The sequence below is a fragment of the Pteronotus mesoamericanus genome, unplaced genomic scaffold (assembly GCF_021234165.1).
Source record: "Pteronotus mesoamericanus isolate MK-2021 breed Mesoamerican mustached bat unplaced genomic scaffold, CSHL_Meso_final scaffold_21, whole genome shotgun sequence".
Lineage (NCBI taxonomy): Eukaryota > Metazoa > Chordata > Mammalia > Chiroptera > Mormoopidae > Pteronotus > Pteronotus mesoamericanus.
In genome coordinates, this window is record NW_026555310.1 from 1,669,434 (window position 1) to 1,688,214 (window position 18,781).

Below are 18,781 nucleotides of genomic sequence, written 5' to 3' on the forward strand. Positions count from 1 at the left end.
ACAGAAGGCCAGTGGTTGGAGGGGGTGCCTGGGTCCTCACCCAGAGGTCCTGTGCCCCAGTCTGCCCCTCCCCAGTGCTTCAGGCCTCCCTGTCCCTATCCCTGGCCTACAGCTGTGGGCTTCTCTCCCTGTCTGGGTTCTTTCCTTCTCTCTGGGGCCTGGCAGGGCCTGCTGGGGGTATGTAGGAGGGAACCGCAAACAAAACAGACAAGAGGACGTCCAGAGAGGGCCTGCCAGAGATGTCTGGTGTTCTAAGCGGGAGACTGTGTCCCAGGCAGCGCCCCCTCTTGCTCTCTGCCAGAGACAGGCTCAGTCTGGGGCAGGCTCCCTTGCCTTGCCCTCTAAAAGAAGGAGAGAGCTTGCTCCCTCAACAGAAGTCTTTTCTTTTTCATTCTCCGGTTCTGAAACCAGATCTTGACCTGCTGGTCACTAAGATTCAAGCGGTCTGAGAGTTCCCTCCGGCGCTGCCGTGTGATGAACTCGTTCACGAGAAACTCGCCCTCCAGCTCTGCCAACTGCAACTTCGAATAAGGCTTGCGCTTCTTCCGTGAGCGGCTGTGGATCGGGTACCAGGGCGTGCCTGGGTAGAGATGAACCAGCAGGGTTGGCCAGAGGACCAAGAGGTGACAAGCCCAGTGCCCACGGTCTTTCCCTAGCCCCTTTCACCTTGGCCTAATGTCCAACCCCAAGCCCTTCCTCTCCGGGCTCCTGTCTTCTACACAGACCCCCACATCCCACCAACTCCCATCTTTCATCATTCTTTTTTCCTCTTTCACCTCTTTTCCTTGCCTCCCCAACTACCTACCGCTGCAGTATCCCTAACTGATCTGTGTTCCTATCCCTTCACTTCTCCCCAAACCTCTTCTCCAGGATATCCTGGCCCCTTCATCTCACATCCTCCAGGGCAGGGTCCCTCATCAGTTAGAACAGACATGAGCGAGTGGCGAGAGTGAGCCGTGTCTACTGGAGTTTCTTAAAAGAAAAAAATGTAGGTAGTGGGGGCTGTTGGGAAGCTGAGATGGAGGCCCTGGGAGAGCAAAGGACCCAGCTCTGAGTCTCCACCTTCCCAGCCCCCAGGCCTGGGGAAGACTCCGCCCGAATCCCCTGCCAGAATCCCCTGCCGGAATCCCCCTTCTCCAGAGCTCCATGCTCCCTCCGACCCCAGGCTGATAAAAAAAGGAATCTCTTCAGTTTTTTATGGGGATATTTACCGTTTATAGGGCTCCCTCAACCTTCACTTCTTTTTAAAAGAAGCGCTCCCTCACTATACATTCTGTCACCCCAGGCGGCCCTAGCTCGGTCCTCCTACCCTGCCCGCCCTGGTAAGGCGTCCCGCCCTAAGCGAGTCTCACGGTGCTTACCGCTGGCCGAGAGCCCGCCACCGGGGTTTAAAGGTGACACCAAGCTGCCAGGGTCGCCCGCGCCGGCGCCCTTGTTGCCCTCGTTGAGAAGGGAGGAACTGGAGTCGGATTCCAGGGACTGGCACGAGGGCGGGTCGTGTGGAGGTCCGGTGCCACCATCGCCACCGCCGCCGCCTGCCGCGTAGTCGTACTTGAACCCGAGCGCAGGCGGCCCTGACGGCTCTAGCGGCAGCAGCGCTGTCCCTGGCCCAACTCCTGGGCCCGGGTCGCGCCCGCGCTCCTCACGCTTCAGGCCCCCGCCGCCGCCCTCGGCGCACGGCTCACGGTAGTAACTCTTGCTGTCCTCAACGCGCGCCAACTCGCACGTGCGGCCAAAAGGAGGGTTGAGCGACACTGGGCTTCCGAGATAGGGCTGTGGGTAGCCATTGCACGGCTCCGCCGACGGCCAAGGTAGCGAGCACACGTTGTCACGGCGCGGGTAGGACAGCGAAGGCAGCCCTGGCAGCTGCGCCCCAGACGCGCGGAAGTTGGGGAAGTAGAAGGTGTCTCCCGTGTGGATGTTCACCAGCGGCCCCACAAACCCGGGATTCAGGAGATTATGCTCGCCCATTTCCGCGGGGCCCGACCGGCAGCTTCTACTTTATTGCTATCTGACATTAAACATAGTTAAACCTGCACCGGCCACCCATTGGCCGTGCAGCTCACGTGGGCAAGGCCGCCAGGGGGTGGGTGGGGACAGCGAATCCCCCCACCCCTTACTAACTCCAACTTCCCCCTTCCTCAGTCTGGGGCGGGGGGGGGGGTGGCAAACACGGGGTCAGACTTATTCACTGGCTTCTGTTTTTTTGTTGTTGTCGTCGTTGTTGTTTAACCATGTAAAACCTAATGCAGAAAACGAGGAAATCGCCGGACACGGGGCAAGAGGAACCGCACCAAAAATACCCGCACATACACACTTCTGCACCCTGCAACCCTCCCCAGATGTGTTATCTTCTCACCAACAGCTGGCCGAACACAGTCCGTCCCTCTTTAATTAGCTCCTTTATTAACTAAAACCGTTGGAATTTACAATATCTCCCCAATAAATTACTATTAGATATTGTGTCATATAAAGTTTACTGGCTGTTTAAGGAGACGGATGAGCCCTTTGGCTCGGGGTTTATTTACAGTAGAGGCGAAGTAGGGGTAAGGACAGGTTTTCCTGCCGCTGCCTCTCCCAGCTGTTGGGCTGCTGAACTCCTCTTCTTCAGCTCTTTCTCCTCAGGAATTTAGAGAAACATCTGGGGCCCTTTCTTCCAGGAAGGGCTCAGGGAGAATTATTAATGTGGGGTCTTGCCCCCAAGCTAGGAGCCACCCCATCCTCACACCTCCACTCAACTGTTAAAGAAGGGATGCAGAGGGAGGCAGAATAAAGAGGTGCTCAGCTCAGTGTGAACCTGCCTGCCTGCTCTTGAAAATCTGGGGGCTCGGACTGCTCTTCATTGTGACTCTGTGGGTCACAGGGGTTTCTGGGGTGTCTCTCACATTCTTTGTGACAAGAGTCTCCGGGCCAAGGCAAGAGGGTTTCGCTGGCCTGGGAGGCTCCCGACTCCCACTGTGGAGAAGACACCAGCACCCCTAACCGGCCCAGCCTGCCGCCAGGACCATCACAGAGCGGCGCAGAGGCCAGTAGGTGTGCGGGGAGTGAGGGAAAGGACTCCAGAGAATCATCTTGTTGAGGACTTAAAATTGTATTTGTGGTGCTAATCTCAGCAGCTCCTTCTGGAGAAGGCTGAGAACCCAATGCTGGCTATTGGCGAGATGATTCATCAACGTCTGGAAACCGCGATCTGATTTTAGCTAAGCCCATGGAACACAGTTTAGTGAATTAAAATTTTTTTAAAAAATCTTCAAGACTAGGTGTATTCTATCAGAGTCTAGTAGACAAAATAGTCAAATTTCTATGTGATTATTTCAGGCTATCCAATGCCCAGCTTTGAGTAATACAAAGTGAGATAAGTAGCTCAGAAAACATCTAAATAAGAGAGAACACCAGAAGATTTAGAGAAAAATAGAAAGAGAGTCCAATAGAATATTGGAGGGGGAAAATAACCCATGCAGGTGAAAATCAAAAGTCTGAGCAAGAGCTAGATCCCAACCGACGCAAAAATTTCTCTCTCTCTCTCTTCTCTCCCTCTCCTCTTTAGGATGCCTCAGAGAGAGTCGCAGATTCTTAGAATTCCACAGCTCCCGCGATTTCATATCCCAAACCATAGCTGCTCGCTCCGGCAGAAATGTGTTCCCGCAGGCAGCGACCAGCCCAGCAGCAGTTCGAAGCTGGGTGTCCGCCCCTCGACCGGCTGGCTTTCTCTTCTCCGCCTTGGCCCGCCAGGCTGCCTGGCTAGGTTCCTCCCTCCCGACCGGGGGCGGGGGCGGGTGCGGGTGCGGAGGGTGGTGGTGGTGGGGTGCCCAACCTGCCGGAACAGAGGCCAAGCGGTGGGATGCTAGCCTCGCTCAGTCACCTCCAGTCAGAAACGCGAAAGTCCAGCGGTGCCGCGGTGCCGAAGGCCAGACAGGAGACCGCCTGGATTGGCCTTTTTGTGCCGAATTGATTAAGGGGGCTGTACGGCTGCAGAGAGGAGCATCCCTTAGCCGCAAATACCACGTCACAGGACCTCCAACATCTTATGTATGCCTCCTTTTCAAGATGCATTAATGAGCAACACTGAAATTTTAATTTTGAAATAATTTATTTGGGGGTTATTTTGGTCGTAAAGCAAAGCAGGGTGTGACTTTAATATTGTCGGTGTTTTCAGTCAGAACACTGCGCCAGCGGCGAGGTCTGCAGGCCTCCAGGCCTCGGAGCTCGGCCGCTATTGTTGGTGTGAGAAATGCCGCGCTGAGCTTTGCCGAGCAATCACTAGTTCTTGTGGGGTGGAGGCTTCTCCCCCTTCTCTTTCTCCCTCCTACATGACTGCAATTTCCTAGAAGGAGACCCCCAAGAAGAAGGTCTCAGCCTCTCCCCATCCATCCCTAGCTTGAAAATCTCAGGCCCAGAGCTCTGCTCGCTGCCCTGCCGTCCGACCGACCGCAAAGAACACAGAGGAGCGGCCACAGGGCGGCAGATGCAACACCGGGGAAATGAGGATGGAGTGAAGGCTTCCTTCACTCGCAGTTTCTAACAGTCTGATTTGACCACATCAAAAAAGGCCATTTTCCCAGCTTTGGACTCTGTGGACACTGGCACACTCCTAAATTCCTCTTTCATTCGTGTTTCCGACCCTGAGTCCTCTCAGGAAGAGCTACCGAGAACCATCAGCAAAATACGCATCACCAATGTTCTGTTCCTCCGGGATCAGTGTGAACCTGGGGTTTTCAGGACCCCAGCGAAGACCCAGGCAACCTAAATGCCCAGCCTCCCTTTGCACTACAGCAGTTCTTGGGCACCCGCTGCACACAGAGCTCAGGTGTTTCTTCCTTAACCGGGCTTGGACAAACAGTCCCCAGAGCACCGCTCCCTGCCTGGGTCCCCGGGGCCGGCGGGAGGCTCGGGTGTAAAGCTTCAAATCTAAATCCAGCCTTGGCAAGAGCTGCTCTCCTGAAGCCCACGGGGGTTGGGTTAGGAGACTGGGAAGGCTCACAGGCAAAAGCGGGGCACAGACGCGTTTAGACAGTTGGTTTGATCTGCCCGCACCTCGCAGACCTCAGGCAAAACTATAATTGGCCAGGGACCCAGGCTCTGGTACCGCCGAGTGATCTGTGCCCACAATCCTGCACATTCATCAAATCACAAGGTTAAAGAGGGTAGCCTGCTTGCTGGCACCTGGGCCACCGGTTCCTGCTGCAGCTGACCTGGCTCAACTATACCCTGCACATTAACTCAGGGGTTAATTAAAACTGAAGGCCAAGGTGTGGTCCAAAGCTTTCCTTGAAGACCCTTGGCAGCCCTCTTGCTCCCGCGCATCCACAAGCTGGATGCCCTGCCGCCTCTCCATCGCCTTCTCTGTCTGAGCCTCCATCCCTCCCGCATCTTCGCAGCCTCCAAGAGGGGCCTCGACTCACCGCCACCGCCGAGCCAGAGGAAAGGAATTAATTACAAAATCTACGTTGGCTCTGGTGGCAGGGGCAGAGCTTTAGGCTTAGGCCTCAGCAGAGCAGATATGAGTGGCTTCCCCGCCAACCCGATGTTGGAATTATTCCACGCTGTGCCTCCCTCTCCTGTCAGTGGAGAGGCCTCAGTGGCACAGTTCAAGGTCACTGTCTAGTTTGTGGAAAGAGGTTCTGCCACATATGCAAATGAGGCAGGGCCTGGGCCCTGAAAGGACTGAGAGCAGAGGCTGGGCCGGCAGGGAGAAGGGAGATGAAAAGCGGTGAATGTGGAAGGCCTGTGCCCACGACCTCTCAGTCCTCTGTATTTCACCTCTTCAGGGCAGCTCAGGCTTGTCTCAGGATCTTTGTTGGATTCAGCTAAGACTGAGAGGTGGAGATAGGGGACTCAGTCCCCTCTATCTTTGCTTCACTAGCTCCTCCAGAGGTCGGAGCCCACCTGGTTTCCAGGCCTCCTTACGGGAGGCTAGGACTTGAAAAAAAAAAATTAGGAGTCCCGTTCTCCAGGTGTTGCCTTCCAGAGACCTGCAGCCTGGAGGAGGGGGTTTAGGAAAAAACGTGGGTGAGGGGGCCCAGTCAGGTTTTCAGGCTCACACAAGCAGCCCGGGGTCAGCAGCGTCCTCACCTCCTCCAGTCCTGCGGCACTTCTGAGCTCCCTCCCACCGGCAGAACCCAACCGGATTACCACTCAGGAAATGGGGAACGGGTGGGAAGTCCCAGGTGGAAACGTCTGGGAAGCCATCCCTACACCTCTCACCAGAGCATCCCTAAGCGGGCCATCTTTCCCTATTTTCTCTGTCCTTTAGGCGCTCTAATAGTTAAATAGTTTCGCGGCTCTGACATTTTCCCCCTCTGCCAGCAGAGGATCTCCTCCGCCTAGTGAATTACTGAGTGTCAAGAAAGGTGTGGAGACCAAGTTTAAGGGGGCGGGGGGAGCACTCTCATGAAACGCCACACCCACAGTCGCCTGCAAGTATTCGGGAGCTGGGGATGGGGGACGGGGGACTGGTCTTCGCAAACCTCGAATCTCGGTATGGAATGAGGATTACCCCCAGTGCCCCCTTCCCCACAGCCGGTGGCTTGATGTGACCATGGCCTCCGGCCAGGCCTAGCTCTGGGGAGCGGCTGAGATCTGCTTGGGGTCTACCCTGCCCGGCTACCCAAATGCTTCCCAAACCGAAGGCCCCAGTGCGGGGCGGGGAGCGCGGACAGATTGGAATGGGGACAACGGGCCCGGCAGGCTGGTGGTCGTGGGAGGGTGTGCTGCTAACCCCAAGTCAGCCTGGGCTGGAAGAGCGGGGTCCACTTACCACTGGAGACGGAAGAGGTTCATCAGGGTGCGGGGCTGGGGGTCCTCAGCCTCAGGGTGCCCCCCCGCAAGGCCGCCCGCAGGCCCAGCCGAGGTATCTGAGGAGGGTGGGGCGGAAAAGGCGGAGGGAGCGGCCAGCGGTAGGCGCGCGGGAGCTGAGTTGCAGAGCATCTCTGGAGAGGCCGCCTTTTATGGGCGTTATTAGCGCCCCTGTCTAGACTAGAGACGACACCTCCTCTGTGTGTAAACAGAGGCGGCGGGCTCTGGCGGGAAAGGGGGATGGCGCGTCAAGGGGGTTAGCGGCCCTCCCTTTCTCAGGCCACCGGAAGATCAAGGCCTTCCCTCCTCCTCCCCTAAGCTCCTCTCGATGTCAAGGTCAGAAAGACCTAGTCACGGTCAAGGCTAAAAGAGGAAGAGCGTGGCTGGATACGAAAAGGCTGCGGCCCCCTCCTTCTCCCAGAAACCCCTGGTTCCCCAGGGCCCCTCAATCCTCCCCGCCAGCGCAGCTCTGGATACAAATCTGAGGCAGCAGTTGGAGTTTTCTGAAGGAACGGCTCCCAACACCATCCATGTAGGACCCAGGTAGACCCTTGGGTAAGGAGCTCTCTTTTGAACAGAGGGGGCTGCCGCAGTGTGCCCAGCTCCAATCCTCTGAGTCACGGAAAATGTCCCAGGGGCTGTCCTGCTTTACGCCCTCACTGCTGACCCAGCCTTCTGTGGCTCAGCCTCAGGAGCAGATGGTCGGGAGGCAGTCCTGGAGGGCTCTCCCGAGAGCTGCTGGTCTTGCTCCCTCAGGTGGGTCCTTGGCTATGGGACTACTGGCTGAAAGGCTCCGTCTGCTGGCCCTAGGTCTCGGAAATGAGGGTGGGGAAGGACTTTCCCTACTAGCTCAGGGAAGGGTATAACTGAGTCCTCCCTGGCAGCCTGGTAAGAGTGGCCTCCAGATGGTCACTCCATCCCACCCGGGTTTCCTAGTCCTGACCTGGTGGGGCATGAGGAGTGGAGGATACCGTGGGGTTATTAGAAAGAGAGCAGGAACCTCCATCCCAGAGGTGAAGGGTTGTTTCCAGGGGAACCCTCTGTGCTCACAGCCCTTCAGTCTCTATCCCCTTGCACCCTCATATTTATTGCAGCCTCATTCTCACAAACACTAGGAGACTGGCCTTAGAAAGAAAGGCTTTTAAGAGATTTGAATAAAGAAGAGAAAACATACTCTGTGCCCTGGGATGAGTGCTGGCTGGCAACACACCTGCTTACGTACTTGCACACACAGGATGTAAAGACTGAGGAAATTCTCCACCGATCAAAGGCTCTAAATACACATGCACACACCCCTTCACAGGAATATTTCACAGAGTCCCCAATGAGAATGCTAATTCTTGGAGGACAGAAAGGTCAGGGACCAACATGATCAAGAAAAGAATAATACATTTTCCCCAACATTGCCTCCCCAGAGCACTCAGTCATGCAATACCTGCCTCGCACGTGAGTTTCCATTCTCATGCTTACTTATTTTTATGGGAGAGACATCTTTAAAATTGATCCAGCCATGACATGAATTTCTCCAAAATTCACCCTGGCATATTTAAACCAGGGCATGAGAGGGTCCTAAACACCCTTGCACACTGGGACTCACAGGGACTCAGAGGGACTTCAGTTTTTGCCTGGGTTACCAGTGTCCCAATACAACTCCCATGAGTTTGCAATGCCTTTTTTCCCTCCTTCTCTTTTCCACTACCCTCTTCTGGGGCCTTCATGCTGGTCCCTCCCTGTGTGGGAAGACTCATTCATTTGACTATGTGTGGGTTTGTGTGCTTGGAGGACTCTGGACTTCTCCTTCCCCCGAGTCTCCAATTTTCTCTGTGTCTACAGTGTCATAGGACTATCCAATGCACCCTCAAGTCAAGAGGGATGGGGGCTCATATCCAGGGAGCTCAAGACCTCTTGTCTATTCAGTTTCTTTCTCTGACCAAACATACGTTTTATTTTCAACTCTTTTCACCTCAGGGGAGACTCTGGTTTGGGGAAGAGATTAGGGTGGTGGGTGGGAAGGGAAAGGGGAGATGGAATTAAGAATGAACCTTATTCCTGGGAGATTCATTTATTCCCTCCTAAATCACTACTTCCCAGCATATGATTCTTTGAGAGTTAGCCCATAGTTGAAATGGAGTCGAACAGGACTGGTGCCGCATCAGTGGCAAAGCCTGCACAGACAGCGAATTCTTCAGGCTCTTTGTCTCTCAGAGTTCCTGTGTGTGTGTGTGTGTGTGTGTGTGTGTGTGTGTGTGTGTGTGTGTTTCACACACGCCCAAACATTTATTTAAATAAAATCTTTAACACTTCAGCCATCGTGTAAAGGGAAATCAGAGAACTGGAATTTTCAACCCAATGCCTCCAGTCTTTCTGTGTCTCAGGAGAGGAAAAATATTACACATAAATAAAAATTGCTGCAGTAAAGATTTAATCCAAGATAACATTGTTTTCAGCTATATTGCTTTTTAAAGTCTCTTAACCTGACAATTTAACAATCTCATTAACTCTGTCAAAATGGGAGATAGGCACAGACTGACTCACAGAAAAAACAAATTAGTGGCAGAGTCTATAGGGTTCCAGATTGCTTGGAAGACAGGTATCCAGAAACCCTGGAAAATAAAGGTGGGTTGGTTTAGGGAACTGGGGGCATGAGGGATGCTAGCAGCCCGACCTCTCTACAAAGGTTGACGGGGGAAGAACAAATGCAGCCTGGGAGTAGCTGTATAGACCTCTCCCTAAGCCCCAGGCCTGAACTGCCTGGAGGGATTTGGGACCCTCTGGGGATAGTAGGGCCTCAGGAGACTAAGATTAGCTTCCCACTGCTGCCACCATGGCCACCACTACAGCATTCAGCACGGGCACCCAGATCCAGATCTGAGCCTCAACTACTAACTGAAGTGAATAGCAATGTACTTCTCTCACTCACCTGCTCCTAGGCCTATCCAGTTGCCCATTTCATCTTCTCTCCCTAGCATACACTCATCTATTTAGGGTATCAGGAAGGAGTTTTCTTCTCCTGTCTAGATAGTTTCAACCACATGAAGTTTTAAAAAACTTAAGTGGTGTAATGCGAGTCAGGGATCTTGCCTGTTGGAGGTATAGCTATATTCTTCCACTGCTATATTCTATAGCTATATTCTTCCATTCTGGCTGAGTCAGGGCATCAGAAACTTCTATGAAGAGCCAGTGGATAGAAAAGGCTTCAGAAAGAATCCGAGCAATAAAATCAAGGCAAAAAAAAAGATTTTATTTTAAAAATGAGTTTATGGGTTTTTCTTTTTTGCATTCAATACATTGCCATTCAGACATCACAGTACTATATACAGACACAGAACATTTTTTAAAAAGCCTATTTCTGCTGAACATTTCAAAAGGACACTGTTTTGTAATGCGCCAGTGGGAGAAGGCAAGGGGCCCCCTAGCACCAATTTGGCCTTTGAGGAGGGACACGTTAGGCAGGTCGGCATTAGCTGGCTATGTGGCGGCTGTTATTTTGGCTTCTGGAAGGAAATTGCTTTCCTCTGGAATATCAGTGAAAGTGAAAGTGTGAGGCCTCTGTCCACAGCAATTGCCTTGACAGAGAAGTGACTGGAAAGGGACTCTGCTGGGGAACCCACTCTCCACCCTCTGACATCCCCCCCCCCGCCTTTTTTAAGAAAAAAATTCTGCTTCTTTGTCTGGCCTGATTGGGAGAGGGGAGAGGGAAAGAAAGAAATAGAGAAAAAGAAGAAGACAAGGAGGGGGAGAGGAGGAGAGAGAAGAAAAACATTCAGAAGCATGGTTGAGTTTCTGTCCTTTGGTTACGGTGTGTTGGCAGGGAAAGAACAGAGGAGGCAGTGCGGGCAAAGGTGGCTCCTGAGAAATTCAGCTTCTTGATTAAGATGGGGGGAAGTAGGTGGCTCCTGGGCCAATTCCAGCTTTTGTTGAAATAGATAGGAAAGAAACAAAACCTATGCACTGCCTCTACTCCAGTCATGATGCCAGATCCCTAACATTTCTCATTCATATTAATGTGACTTTTGAAATATGCACAGAAAATTTAAACTGGGAATTCTTGCCTAACTAAGGAGTGCAGGAAGGACAGGGAGCAGGGGGAGGAACTGGAAGGAAATTATAAGCTCGCCAGGTCCTACACCGAGGCCGCACCCTCAGGAGGGTCCTCTACCTGCCTGGCAAAGGAGGAGGCAAGAATGGGGTCATGGGTGTTCCCCAACCCTGCTTTGGTTGGAATGATCGGTCTCTCCGCTGCCCCTCGGCTTTCTGGCAATGAGAGGGGTAGGGTGAACGGGAGTGGGGCCGGCAGGCTTTCTTCCACAGCCCACCGGGACCCACCTCCAAAGTTGTTGAGGCCCAGTAGGTTCCATCTGGATGGGGGTGGGGGTTGGAGATAGCGTGGGGAGTAGGGGGCGGCACTGCGCCCCTCGGATACTCGCTGCCTCTCCGACATGCGGTTCCTCTTTCTGGTTAACATTAAATATTCGTCTGCACCGGTGAAGGGTCCTTCGGTGGATTCGGTTATGGTACAAAGCGGTGACATAAATAGAGGGGGAAGGTGGCCGGGTAAGCGGTCAGGTGGAGTGGAGATGAGGCGCTTTCGATTTGCTGACCACCTTCTTCTCTTTGACTCTCCGGTTCTGGAACCAGATGGTGACCTGGCGCTCCGAGAGGTTCGTGGTGGCGGAGATGCGCCGGCGCTTCTCTTTGGTGATGAACTTGCTGGCCGCGTACTCTTTTTCCAGCTCCTTCAGCTGCACCTTGGTGTAGGGCACGCGTTTCTTGCGCCCGCGCCGGTAGCTGCTCACCTCAGGCTGTAGGGGAACCACGTCTAAGGGGAGAGAGAAGGCAGGTGGGCAGCGAGTGAGTCTCGGTTGGGGGCCCCGAGGCTGCACCGCCGCTGCGGAAGGCACAAGCTTCTGGCAGGGACTCAAAGGGGCCCTGCAAATTGCCCCCAAATCCTTTGCACCCTTGTTATTAGCAAGGCCATGACTAAGGTGAGGCCCCCTGGGGTATTTCCTCTGATTCAAACTTTAAAAGAGGGGGCGCCCAAAGCTCAGTGATTGAGATAAATAATACTTCAATACAATGTTTTTTTTAAAAAATCAAACTGAATGCAAAAATACACGATGAACAAAATATCAAATTTTAAAATAAACACGGTGCCAGTATTGTTGATTTCTCTTTTTGCCCCAGGCTTCGGTATGGCTCAGCACCGCACTGGTCTAGTACCTTTGCACCTTTAGAAGGGTCCCTTCAAATTTCACTCTGGTGCCCTGACTGGTGTGGCTTAGTGGGTCGAGCACCGTCCTGCAAACGGAAGGGTGGCCTGTTCAATTCTGATTAGGGCACATGCCTGGGACGGGACGGGGGTCCCCCAGCTGGGGGCGAGCGAGAGACAACCCTTTCACTTTTCTCTCTCACATCGCTGTTTCTCTCCCCCTCTTTTCCCTCCCTCCCCCTCTCTCTAAAATACATGAAATCTCTCTCTCTTTTTTAAATTCACTCTGGTCTGCAGGTCTTCCCTCAGTTAAATCATCTGGGCAGCCATCAGCTTCTTATACTCAGCTCCAGTATGTGAGAAAGACAATCTGTTGTAGGGTCGAGGGAGGACATGGCGGGCATGGAAGACGCTTTGGTGGGCACAGACCGCCAGGTCACTGCTCACGCCTTTGGTCACTGGCTCTGCACTAAGAATCCGAGGCATGCACCAATACACACAGAGAAGAAAAGTGTCCAGGTGAAGCCAGTCTGTTTGGGAGCCCATCACTCTAAGAATTCAATGTTGTGAGTCACTTAACATCCAAGGTGGGAGGCACTGGCCCTGACATGTAAAGAATAGGTCCCTGGAAGTAAAAGGTCCCCACCCGAGGGTCTGTCCTCCAGTGGAGGTAACAGGAGAGCACTTCTTGGGGGGTAAAACCAGCTATTCACATAAGTCTATAAAAAGAACTCAATGCCCCTCTGTCCCCACAAATGTCCACTTGCCAAAACGGAGCAAAATCTGCTCTGCTCCAACCCCCCTCCTCTCCATTCTTGCAAGGCTGAAGGAAACTGTCTTTATCCCATGCAGGACCCTAACTCTAAATCCTAAATACCTTGTGATCCTAACCACTAGTAGTTTAATTTCTTTATACTCTGAAAATTTCACAGGAACTAAAAACAATAAATGTCACTTACAGCCCCCTTCCACTGCACTCTCATCTCTGTCGGTAAAAAGGTCATAGCCACACTTTCAAGGGGAAGGGGGGAACTAGGAAGATTTCTAAATAATTGACCCCTCGATTTTTTAAATGTAATTATTAGACTTTTTCAAGCAGAAGCTAATGAAGAAGACTGAATACTTGGGATTTCCCCTTCATTCACTCTGCCCTTTGAAAGTGTAGACACAGTCTGGAATGAAGACACAAAGCTCTTCCCGAAATACTGTTCTCACCCCACCCTCATAAAACACCTTCCCTACACCCATTCCTATTGGGTATGCTCTCTGCCAGGGACCCTTATCTATACAGAATTGGGAAAGAAAAGGTCACAATCGAATGCAGGAAGGAAGTAAAGTGCTCAAGAAGAGAATGGGAGAGAGGGTTTCCGAGGCCTGGGCTGGCTGTCTTCATGGTGACAATTTCTCAGGAATATTGTTGGACTTGTCACTTTTTTCTGCCTAGGTATGGACAGGCCAAGGTTTTACAAAAATCTGAAAAACAAAACAACTTCACTTTAACACAGCAGATTCTTTATGTTAAATATGATTTTTTTGGTACAAGATAATTTTTTTAAAAAAAACATCTCTTAGTTCACAAGTTTGTTTTGCTCTAATGATGTAACCATGATTCAAGAAATTGATAACTCTGGGAAAAGAATAAAACAGAGAAGGTAAGTAAGGATAACATGAGGACACCATGAGATTTTCTTTTTGTTTTAATACTCAGAATGTTTTTTCAGGCTTATTCTATTAAACCCATTTATAAAATGAGAATTTTGAGGCTCTGAGTGAGTAAAACAATGTAAGTGGCAGAACCAGATTTTAAACCCATATTCTCGGACTCAATATACATGACATTGTAAGTTCTAAAATAGAAATAGGCCACCTGGTACAATCCAGCTTTAAAATACCTCCTTTTCCCTGGAAAACAAAATAGAATAAAAGTGGGCTTTGATTCCTGAATTAATCAGCTAATTGTCCCTGGTTTTTTGCCTCACTTTCTGTAAATGCTCACAATTACCTACCCAATTCTGGATCCCCTAAATTCCAACTCTAATTTTCCAAAGATATTTCATCAACACAACCTTTAAAAATTAGTTTTAAAAAAGTAATTGAACTAAGCTAGCTATTTTTCTCTTCAGAATGCCAAGGATTGATTTGGCCAAGTTTTTCATGGGTCAGACCAAACTGCTGTGTTTTTTTTTAAGGCCTCCTGGGGAAAAAACTTCAGTCTTGCTTTCTCACAGAAGGCCCCCCTTCGCTGTCTGTCATCTTGTCTGAAAAGGAAGTGGGATCTAAAGATGTGGAAACTTCTGGAAGCTTAGACCTGGAGTAGTGTTTATACCGCCTAAAGTAAGTGGGAAGTTGGCTATTAATCTTACAATCAAGCCTTCCCTAATCTCCCTCCAAAGCATACGCACACCCGGGACCCTAATAGACACCTCTGAGGAGCAAATAAGATCGATTCTCAACAGCTTTCTTTTGGGGATCTATGTACAGGTTCCTACTGCCCACTTGCTCTTGCCCATCCACTGCCACGACACGGGCTCCGAAGAGGCTCTTGCCCAGCTAGAAATCCTAGCTGTTCTCCTCAGCCAAAACCCAAAGGCTTGTCAGTAGGTACTTCCAGTATTGCCCAAAGAATACACTAATTCTTTTTCCCTCTCTCCTAATCCTATCTGTGCGTGTCTGCCTGTCACTGTCTCTGTTTCTCCTTGTCCCTTTCTTTGCTGATTCTCTCTTGGCATTTCCACCTCTCTCTGTCAAAACACAAAAACAAACAAACAAACAAAAAACTGTCTAAACTCACCATTGGAAGAAAGGGAAAAAAAAAAAAAGAGCAATGAAACAAGAGCCTACATAATTGGGGGAAGGAAGAAGCCACAACACACCTTGGCCCTAATTATTTGGATCTTTCTGAACAATACTCCGTCTCCCACACCAGCCCAGACTTCCATAGATGAGGTTTCTCAGAGCCAGAGGCGCTGAAGAGAGACAGTAGTGTTTATGCCTAGATGCTGCCGAACAAACCACAATTGCATAGACAGAGTTATCTGGAAATCTCACTACTTCTAAAAGTTCTCTGTGTGGGTGGAAAGTAGGAGGGTGTCTGATGATCATTTCTTTTTCATCTACGTTTTGCCTGGACCTCTGCACTCACTGTGAGACACCAGCCTGATTCTATTTCCAACACAGAGAGTGTGTGTGAGCAAGTAGCTGCTGAGACACACTGGGTTTTGTATCCATTTCCATGTGTAGTTCGCATGTCGTAATTTGCAAGTGTATTAAATCTCAGTTGGGCTATACACTTTTTTTATTTCAAAGATTTTCTCCTCTAGGAGGCTGTGATCATAAAGTGTTTATTTTGAGTGGATTTTTTTTCTGGGAATCTTTAAAATGTATATTTTGTTCAAAGATATTTCTGCGTTTCTCATCAATCCTTCACCCCTACTCCATTCCACATGCACACATAGGAATGCAAGAGCAGCTCGCTCTCTTCACTTCTTCACATTAAATCCATTGCCCATTGCTCTAGACCCGCACCTCTGCCCACAGGGGGCCTGGTGGGCATCTGCCCCCCTGCCTTTTGGCCCTTTAGCTTAGCCTATCGGCTCCCCCTGCTCCAAGAATTCCTGCCAGATCCTCATCTCCAAAGGAGTTTACCATTTGGGTGAAATGGGGAATTAAAAGGCCATCTCTCTACATGTGAATTGCCTATATTCTAGAAATGTATTATCATGTGTTTCATATTGTGGTTAGTAACAGAAATCATATTATATAAAAATATAGCCAATGCCAAATAGGTAATGCATGATACCATGTACCAAAATTCTATCATCCTTAAATCTCACAGCCACATGGGGTGTCTAGGGTGGGTCCACCCTGGCATTCAGTTGTGTTACATATATTAAGCAATCTCATAATATTGACAAGAATGTTGTTTGCTACATTTTCTACCATTATTCAGTGATGTTTTCACCATCTGCCCTTGCCCTAATCTCGGATGCAGAGGAATTTCAGGCACACCCTTAGGAAGTCTTCAGGTCTATACTCCCAATGAAAATATCCCTGAACCCAAACGCAGAGCTGGGGGACCCTCTGAGCAGTATGGGGAGACACTTGTAGCTGCTCTGGGCCCCATAGTACCCCTGTGGACATCAGAAGGGAGCCAGTCAGCCCTCTCCTACTGAGCCCTACTTACAGCCAGAGCACACTGAAGTTCTTCTGGATTTGTAAGACCTCAGATCCTGATTTCTCAGCACAGGGCTGAATTCAAAGCTCCTGAGGTAAATGTTAGAAGCCTGGGACTGATCTTCCCCCCCCTGGGGTGGGTTGCAAGATCCCCTCGTGTTCAGAGATAGCCTCATTTAGAGAAGGAACAGGACACTGGTGAATTCCACGCCCCCCCCCCCATACATAGCCAGACAGAAACAGTGGTCCCCAGCCTGGGCCTGGACCCTAGATCCCTCCAGAATAGGTCTCTCTTCCCTACACCTCTCATCTTTGCCCCCCTCTTTCTGTGTCTGAGGCATAGGTAACTCTTTTCTCCCCACATTTGGGGGAGTTAGCAGTGGAAACATCCACAGGATTTGAGCTCAGTATACCAAAGAGAAAAAGAAAATTTACGTCCCAAGAGAAGGATGCAAATGAAAGAGATTTTAGCTCTCTGCTCCTTTAACAACAGGGAAACTCGCGGCCAAATTTTTAAAATACATCAAGGAAAAAAAGAGAGAGAGAAAAGGAAGCCTCCTATATTTCTGTAGACCCTGGCAAATTGGACCCCTACTTAAAAAAATACAAACAAAAAACTAGTGCCTGAACGATCTTGGAAATTCTGGCAAAGGAAATGTTTTAGGTTTTTTAGCCCCCCACCCCATTTATTCTGTGGGTTGAGGGTTTTATGCTGGTGGTGTGGATTCCAAGGCACTGGATGCCCACCCCACCCCCATTCCTAGCCAGAAGCGGGCTTAGCCTGCGGAAAGCCGTGCGTGAGACTGGAGTCGGCTGGGGGCGGAGGAGGCGAGCTACCGACTCGAGCCCAGCCGGCGGCCCGGCGCTCGGGCGCCTATGATTGCTTCACTCTCAGTCGGGCAGCTTCGGGGAACGTGTCGGAGCAGATTTCTTCCCCGGCGCATTCCTCAGCGCAGCTCGCCCGGCCAGCTTCATCGGCAGCCCAGAAAGCCGGCGCGCCGGGGCCAGACGGCGGGGGTGGCTGGGGTGCGGAGCCCTGGGGCAGTCGGGACGGGGAGGGGTCCCTGGCGACGGCCGTGGCGTTCGGGCCCCCCTTCCTTACCTGGAAAGGGAGACTTCCAGAGGTGGGCGGACTGCGACTGCTCCTTGGAGCAGTACACCTGACTGTCCCAGCCGTTGGAGAGAGCCCAGTGCTGGTAGCCTTCGACGGGGATGAGCGCATCGTGACGCGGCTCCGGGTGCCCGCTGATCCCAGGCACGACTGATACGTCCAGGTAACTGGGCATCGCCTGGTAGGAGCTGGCGAAGCTGGGATAGAAAGCGAACTCTTTGGCCCTGGAGGACAGGTCGTCACCCGGCAGGGCGCTCGACGGCTCCGGATACTTATCGCCTGGGTGGTAGGCGCAAGGCTTTTGCTGCAGGTTCACGTTGTGCGACAGGCGGCAGCCGTAGTAGCTGCCACCAAACGGGTAGCCGTAGCCCAGGGTGGCGCTGGACGAGGTGGGGGGCGCTGGCGGCGGGGCGCACTGGCGCGCTGCCTCCGGGGCCGGGATGTCCGTGTAGACGGCACCCTGAGGGGCGCCCAGGGGAGCGGGCGGGCGGCCCAGCACCGGGTGTGGAAGCAGGTCGCGGCAGTGGCTGGCCGGGCAACTGCTGCCCAGCCCGTCCATATTCGGGGCTTTGCCGGGGCTCGCTCCGCTGCAGCCTCCCTCCGCTCCGCCCGCGCTGCCGCCTCCCCCGCCGCCGCCGCTGCCGCTCTCCGCCGCGCTGTCCTCATAGACGTACATAAGGCTCTCCGGCCAGCGCGGATGCAGGAGCAGCGAAGTCGTCATGACATGATCTGCTCCAGCTTTTTAAAAACTCCACTTGCCAAAGGCAGAGAGCTAGGGAGACACCTCGCTTTCTTTTCCCCTCCCCCATCCCTCCTCCTTTCCCTCTCCACCCCTCCCCTCCTCCTCCTCCTCCCTCTGCTTCCACCACCCTCCCCCCACAATCCTTCTACGCATGCGGGGACACTTCATTAAGAAATCCGGCGGCTCCCGCCCGCCTCCCCTCCGCACCCCTCCCGCGCCCACGTGACTCGGCCGGCGTGAGTGATGCTTGGCCGGGTCCCCTGGGGTTCCCACCCCCCCCAGGTGGGGCGGAGCAAAGTGGGAAAGGGCTCTGCTGATTGGCTCTCAGAACATGAGGGAGCTAGGAGATTTAAAGGGACAGGGCAACGCCCCCTGGCCGGCTCTGAGAGGGACAGGTTGGGGGGGGAGCACTGAATTTGGGTCTGAAGGGGGTATGGAAATTCCCGGGCGCCTTCCTGGGTTTGGGATGTGTATGGGGGAGACAGATCCCTGCCCTCCCAACCACTCCCCTGACCGAGATCGCTGACTGGATCTCGGGCGAGGGAGAAACCGCATTTTTTTCTTAATAAATGAAGAAACTAGAAAGCAGGCGGAAGCACGCGTGCAGGGCATGGGGACTCTGGCTGTGGCCCAGGGTGACTCCCCTGAAGCTCAGGGCTGGCAAGGCCCCTGACGCCACGTAAGGAGAGAGATTTTGATGCTGGGATAGTGTTTCTATTTCCTACTTTCAGCCACTTACCCTAAAGCCCCA

General features: G+C 52.1%; 2 protein-coding genes across 2 annotated transcripts; both read right to left on the reverse strand.

Annotated features, from left to right (window-relative positions):
- Positions 1–341: 341 nt before the first annotated feature.
- On the reverse strand, positions 342–1,971 carry HOXC12 (homeobox C12). The gene is made up of 2 exons (XM_054590746.1): positions 1,362–1,971; positions 342–580 (listed from the first exon to the last, which is right to left on the reverse strand). Exons 1-2 carry the CDS (start codon positions 1,969–1,971, stop codon positions 342–344), a joined length of 849 nt encoding a protein of 282 aa, XP_054446721.1.
- A 9,386-nt stretch (positions 1,972–11,357) lies between these two features.
- On the reverse strand, positions 11,358–18,009 carry HOXC13 (homeobox C13). The gene is made up of 2 exons (XM_054590747.1): positions 17,280–18,009; positions 11,358–11,614 (listed from the first exon to the last, which is right to left on the reverse strand). Exons 1-2 carry the CDS (start codon positions 18,007–18,009, stop codon positions 11,358–11,360), a joined length of 987 nt encoding a protein of 328 aa, XP_054446722.1.
- Between the last annotated feature and the right edge of the window lie 772 nt (positions 18,010–18,781).

Excerpts from the sequence above, each read along its gene's own strand:
- HOXC13 (XM_054590747.1), bottom strand. The coding sequence starts at position 18,009 with ATGACGACTTCGCTGCTCCTGCATCCGCGCTGGCCGGAGAGCCTTATG. Across the intron at positions 11,615-17,279 it reads CTGGAAGTCTCCCTTTCCAG|ACGTGGTTCCCCTACAGCCT; the intron begins GTAAGGAAGGGG and ends CTCTCCCCTTAG.
- HOXC12 (XM_054590746.1), bottom strand. The coding sequence starts at position 1,971 with ATGGGCGAGCATAATCTCCTGAATCCCGGGTTTGTGGGGCCGCTGGTG. Across the intron at positions 581-1,361 it reads TGGCGGGCTCTCGGCCAGCG|GCACGCCCTGGTACCCGATC; the intron begins GTAAGCACCGTG and ends ATCTCTACCCAG.